Source organism: Papaver somniferum, chromosome 6 (genome assembly GCF_003573695.1).
Source record: "Papaver somniferum cultivar HN1 chromosome 6, ASM357369v1, whole genome shotgun sequence".
Taxonomy (NCBI): Eukaryota; Viridiplantae; Streptophyta; class Magnoliopsida; order Ranunculales; family Papaveraceae; genus Papaver; species Papaver somniferum.
In genome coordinates, this window is record NC_039363.1 from 76,671,234 (window position 1) to 76,677,791 (window position 6,558).

General features: G+C 36.3%; 1 protein-coding gene across 1 annotated transcript; it reads left to right on the top strand.

Moving 5' to 3' along the window:
* The first annotated feature begins 2,425 nt into the window (after positions 1-2,425).
* Positions 2,426-5,038, top strand: LOC113288044 (glucan endo-1,3-beta-glucosidase 14-like). The gene is made up of 3 exons (XM_026536985.1): positions 2,426-2,757; positions 2,871-4,229; positions 4,691-5,038. The coding sequence occupies exons 1-3, from the start codon at positions 2,697-2,699 to the stop codon at positions 4,894-4,896; spliced, it is 1,626 nt and encodes a 541-aa protein (XP_026392770.1). The 5' UTR covers positions 2,426-2,696; the 3' UTR covers positions 4,897-5,038.
* Positions 5,039-6,558: the final 1,520 nt, after the last annotated feature.

Sequence of the window (6,558 nt, forward strand, 5' to 3'; positions counted from 1 at the left end):
GCCCAACACAACACAACACATGATCTAGCATGACACAGGTACAACACGTTAGCTTAATATGCTATGATGTGTCAGAAAAATATGCACATCAGCACGGCACATCACGTGGCACGTGTAAACACGCGACATAGCGCAACACAGTACGCGAAGAAAGCTCGTTGTAGTATGCACAAAACTCTACGCAATACATCACATTTCATGCATATTTCACAAATCTTTATTTTAGCCAGTTGTTGACATTTTATTTTCGTTATGCTAATTTATTTCCATAACAATACATATACTAATTAAAATATCTCGAGAATATTTACTTTGGAAAACATAAAATAAGTGTACTAGCAAAATACATCACGTCACTACACAATTATTTTTCTGGCACAATATATCACATTACGCCATTTAGCAAAACAGAACACAACATGTCTGAATCTCTGGCACATCAAAAGATTCACAACACAACACGTAGAACGTTAAGCATGTGATTTCGTAGGCTGAGCTGTGCTGGACCAACACATTTTGATTACATCATCACTTGATCACATATTCAGCTACATCAATCAATATTAGATTATAGGACTAGCATCCCCTTCTTTTGTGGTGAGGGCATTAGATATCATTTCCTTGCAGGTAATGTTTTCCTTCTATCAAATCCTGAAAATACTTCTCTTTGGCCATACTATTTGCATGTTCTGTCTCGACATCTTCTTTTTCTAACAATGGTTCCTTTGTTTCTTTCTTTTCTGTTGAGCATTCTTCTCATAACCATTTACTTATCTTATTGTCATTGCCTTAACTTTCATTTCAGAATTAGGACATCTTCATTCAATATCCATTCTTCGTCTTTTCCCATTTCATTTATCAATTTTTTTCCCTATTTTACTAGAATTTTAGCAAGAAGAGACATGACCCTTAGGCCAACATACTTTTGTGTAAAGAAAATGACTTAGGCATTTATATATATATATATATATATATCCTCAGTTTTCCAAAATAATTCTTCATCCGATGCTTGTTACTATCCTATGCACATTTCTCGTTTTTTCTATTATTTATTGTTTGCATCATTTTTCTCTTTGAGTGTTTGTTTTCTTTTTCTATATTGTTTTGCCAAGTTCAAGAACGGGACGTTGTGAGTGTGTTATTCACAATTTGTAACAAATAATTCTACACAGTTGCCATGTGGGGCCATTAGCATCACTTTTTGAGTCGTTACTAGGAAACAATAAATTAAGAAAAATTTACCAAACAAGTGATTTCGTCTAAACCGATATCGGCTTTCTATTAATTATTAAAGATGAGTATGATTCGACAAGTTTTACAGTATTTATTATTTCGACGCTACCATGTATTATTTATGTCTCTTTCTTATAAATTTACAGAATCTCGGACAAATCACCACCTCTTCTGATAATCTTCTTACATTTTACATCGAAGCGGAAACGAACATAATAATGTAATAGCTTTAATCTGAAGGTAATAGATTTAGTTCGGTAAAGGTCGATCGAAAGAATAAACTCTAATAGGATCTGCATTTGTTAAAACCTCGAGTTATTTTTCGATTTAGTGACTTTAATCTTTTATTTTTTTCTTCTTCTTTGTTTTGTTTTTCTGCGTCTTGTTTCTTGTAGGTGAACCAAATTTCATTAATTAAAGAATGAGGTTCTATTCATTAAAAAAGAAAATGTTAATTTTTCTTAATTGATGTGCAAAGTTACACAAATCGACAAACGAAAGAAAAATCGCTCGACCATTCACCATCAATATTATTGCGTCAGTTAGGGGCATCATCAACCATGAAATAAGGTTATACTCATTCGAACGAGCTAAAACTAGAAACACAAAATAAGACTGAATCCAAAACAAAACTTCACATAGTTGTTAATGGGATGTACCAATTTAATGAAGAGGGCACCGAATTACACATAAAACAAAGCCGTTTCTAATTTGTCTTACATGAAAGTGATCCTCTCCACGGTAAACCGAGACACCCTATTAGCGATGTTGAAAACTGCACAGTCTTAAAATCCTGACATTGTTGGCGATCTGATCCGTGACTCAGTTTTATGAGTCTTGTCGGGCGGGTTCAATTTACTCCCCAAGCTGGTAGTAGATGCCTAGAAAATAAAATCTAACGTTCATATGATGGATCCCAAATTAATGATAGCAGTAAGTATGGCCCCCATAATTAAAGTATTGTCTTTATCGACAATGTTTAGAGTGAAAGAAACGGTCTAGTTGGTGACCTCGTGGGTCCGTTATTGGAGGGTAGTGGAAAGAGGGAGATAGGCGTAGTGGTCCGTTGGAGACTTTTGTTCCCCGTCAGAACAGCTACTTTGGGTCCCACTTCTCTTACTCCTCGATCCCCACATCACTCTACTGTTTATTTACCCTCTTCCCCATGATAAAAGCACGACTCCCTCTTTTACTTTCCTCCCCCAATAATCCCTCTCTGTTGTTTCACACCCCACTCTCTCTAAATCGTGTTCAACGTTCAGCAGCTCTCCCTCTCTCAGAAGAAGTCTTTAAAGAGAAATTACAAAGATTTTCCATCAAGTCTTCTTCAGTCTCTTAATTTATTTGAAAGATTTTCTTACCAATTAGCAGCGGTACTCATATAAATCTTAATTGTCAGAGTTTTTGAGAGAACACTCAAAATTAAAACACATTCCGTGCTCTGTTCTTCAAGGAACCAGGGCATGGAACGTCTTATAGTTGTATGTTTATGTGTTTCACTCCTCTCAGTCTTTGCTCTCGCTGGTAAGCGAATTTTAACTTACTCATTTTTTTATTAATCAAACAATTCTCATTAGATTAGATTAGATTTGTTTTGTTTTCAATATGTTTGATGGTTTTCTTAACTGTATTTGCAGATCCAGGAGCAGTTGGAGTTAATTATGGAAGAATAGCAAACGACTTACCATCAGCAGTAAAAACAGTAGAGCTTCTAAAATCACAAGGAATTGATAAAGTTAAGATATATGATACTGATTCCGCAGTTCTAAAGGCTTTATCAGGTTCGAACATCAAAGTAATTGTTTCATTACCAAATGAAAATCTAACAGCTGCAGCAAAATACCCATCTTTTGCTCTCTCATGGGTGCAAAAAAACATAGTTCCATACTACCCACTAACCCAAATCCATGCCATTGCAGTAGGAAATGAAGTTTTTGTAGATCCAAATAACACAACAGATGTCTTAGTACCCGCTATGAAAAACGTTCAATCAGCTCTTGTTTTTTACAAACTAGATTCTGGTATCAAAATTTCATCACCATTTGCTTTAAGTGCATTGCAATCTTCATTCCCAGCCTCATCCGGCTCATTCAAAACTGAATTGATCGAGCCAGTTATTAAACCCATGTTCAATTTCCTTCGAGAAACTAAATCTTACCTCATGTTAAATGCCTACCCATTCTTTGCTTACTCAGCAAATGTTGATGTTATATCTTTAGATTATGCCCTGTTCCGTGAAAACCCAGGTGTAGTTGATTCAGGAAATGGGTTAAAATATACTAATCTTTTTGATGCTCAAGTGGATGCTGTTTATGCTGCCATCAAAGCTTTGAAATATGATGATGTTGATATCGTTGTTACTGAAACTGGTTGGCCGTCTAATGGTGATAAAGAAGAAATCGGTGCTAATCCAGAAAATGCACAAGCTTATAACGGAAACCTAGTGAAAAGAGTACTAACTGGTGGTGGAACTCCATTGAAATCAGAAACAAAGCTTGTTGTTTACTTGTTTGCTCTGTATAATGAGAACAAGAAATTTGGTCCAACTTCAGAGCGAAATTACGGTCTTTTCTATCCCAGTGAAGAAAAAGTTTACGAGATACCATTTACATTGGAACAAGTCAAGACATGGAAGTTAAAGCCAGCCAGTGATCGTAAAGCTCAATCTCAGGCACCTGCAAAGCCTGTTTACAGTGGTGAGTCTGCCGGAAGTAATGGAACAAGTGGGGTTTCGAATTCGTCCTCTGCAAAGGGTCCATTTTGTGTTGCGAATGTGAAATCAGGGAAGGAAAGATTACAGAAGGCTTTAGATTATGCTTGCGGTGCTGAAGGTGGCGCTGATTGTCGTTCGATTCAACCTGGAGCTGCATGTTATGATCCTAACACACTGGGTGCACATGCCACGATAGCTTTCGACTCGTATTATCAGAACAAAGGACGTGCTAATTCAGCTTGTTATTTCGGTGGTGCTGCTTACGTTGTTACTGTACCTCCAAGTGCGTATTTTATCTTTTCTCTTGCACTTACGCTATTATATGCAGCATGCACATGTTACTTTTTCGAAGGAATAGTTTTCTTTTTGCCTCGTAATGCTAGTGCTAGGGAATCTAATGCACATATTAGATGGTAGATATATTTGCTTTCTACAATGCGCAGGTGATGTCAAACCTGTGTCAGTCTTGATGGATTTTCCACTTGGGTAGACTTATTTTACATCACTGCACGTTATAGACAAACATCATTAACGTTAGGATAGTACTAAAACTGTTGCTTAGTCCTTGTCTTTTTATCTTTTCATTATTTGTTAAAGTGTGATGGAGAATTGGTGATATGATCTTATTAAACGGTGACCATGAAAAATAGTGGGGACAAACTGTGGGAGGTCGGTAGAATAGTCCACAGCCATTTTGTAAGAAGTCGTTGCCGTCTAAATTTTGTTTCGTTGTGGCATTTGCAGAGTTAGGCAAGTGTGATCTGACTATGGATAGTGAAGAAGATAACGGTACCAAAGGAGCTGGGAAATTGTTCGTGCAGACCAATAATAAAGAGAACGCCGAGGCTGTTGAAGTGAGCTTATCAAGCCCTAGATTAGTGACATTGTTAGGTAGTGGTACTTTTGATATTAGTTGGGTATTGTTAGTTTTAATGTATTTATCGTTTTAATTCTTTTGTTTAGAGTAGTTAAGAAGGTTTGAGTATGAAGATTAAATGAGAGTTGGTAGTTGTAGTGATCAACTTGTTTTGTAATTAAAGTGAATTCCATTCCATCAATATATTTAATTTGACCTTATTTATTTTTTCTTAATTCAATGTTTTGTCTTTTGAAAAGGCTTGCTAATTTTTGTGGTCACAATATTATACGCTCTTAAATGGAAAATGCTCTTACTTTTTAGAATCGGTAGCGAGTATATGTTCATTAATACATCAGAACCTCCTTATAATATCTGATCCATCGCTTAGTTTTGGTCATGGATATCCCTCATTCCTTTCTTCTAAAGCCAAGTTTGGTGGGTAGGTTAAGGGATAAGATCACAAGTGGTTTCTAAGAAAGGTGAACCTCAAACTCGTTTTCTATATCTTTTAAGAGGTGTGCAGATTGGTATACGAAGAATTCGTCTTAATATAATAAATATAAATATGGGTCAACCTAATAACATGATCTCATTTCTACATGTCCCATGGCTAGCTTAACATTTACTGGTGCGGTGTCCATCGTGATGCGTGAGATAAACTTAAAATAGTATTTTTATCCTAGCGTTTCAAATATATCCATATAGAGAACTGAAGTTAGCAATTGGTGTTTTACAAATGAAAGCTGTATACAACTCGGTTGCATAACTAAGCTGAAATTTCTGCACTGAACAGATATTCGTCCACTCGGGAATTCATGCCGGAGGAAGGTTTCGATATTGTGCCGTGTGATTGGAATTGCGCACAACATTAATGTTAGGATATACGAATTAGGTACAAGATTCAGAAGAGCAACAACTAATGTTAGACAAGCACCTTTTCCCTTGATCTTGGACAAAAGGATTCTTAAACCCAGATACCTTAGTGGCCTAAACGTGTGTGTTCGCTACTTTTTAGTTTTTTCATTACCGATAGCTAATTACAAAACAAAAGCACATGAAGATGGATGAACAATCCTTATTCCTTACTACTGAAATACAAGAGTGGGTTGGGTACTTTGGCAAAGTTCATAAGTAGGACCACAAATAATTCGTATCTTCTTTTTTTTCTTATACGGAGTAGGAAATAGCTTTCCGGGTGTGAAAAGTTATCTCCTATTTGCTAATAATAAGGAATCACATGATCCACTCAAAACCCCTGGGAACAAGAACATGACTTACGAACATGGTAAGAAATAACAATTTCCTCTATTGGACCATTTCCAGAACAACAAATAGTTTAGTGACCAGTTTAGTTTGTTTTCGTCGAAAAGATTCTGTAATCCACCGTGGGAATAATGCTTTGCTTCCTATTTCACCACACCGACACTTCTACCGGTTTTCGGTAGATTAGTAGAAAATGTACCAATACTGCGATTCTTCGTCAAGAAAGGAAGCATTCACCCACTCATGTTGTGACATTGCAAATTGGTATAGTGACCTGTGACAGAGAAAGACAAGTCTCCGGACAATTCCTACGGAATGAACAAACGGCAAAAGTCATTCATATTACTAACAAGGTCTTTTAAGGAACCCGCGATTAGGATATGGAAATTAATTGGGAGATATAGTTACATGACAAAATAGGAATCCTAATATCAAATCTATGTCACCCCTTATGTAATCACTTTTTTAATTCCTAATATAGCCTCACTAA

Excerpts from the sequence above, each read along its gene's own strand:
- LOC113288044 (XM_026536985.1), top strand. The coding sequence starts at position 2,697 with ATGGAACGTCTTATAGTTGTATGTTTATGTGTTTCACTCCTCTCAGTC. Across the intron at positions 2,758-2,870 it reads CTCAGTCTTTGCTCTCGCTG|ATCCAGGAGCAGTTGGAGTT; the intron begins GTAAGCGAATTT and ends CTGTATTTGCAG. Across the intron at positions 4,230-4,690 it reads CGTTGTTACTGTACCTCCAA|AGTTAGGCAAGTGTGATCTG; the intron begins GTGCGTATTTTA and ends TGGCATTTGCAG.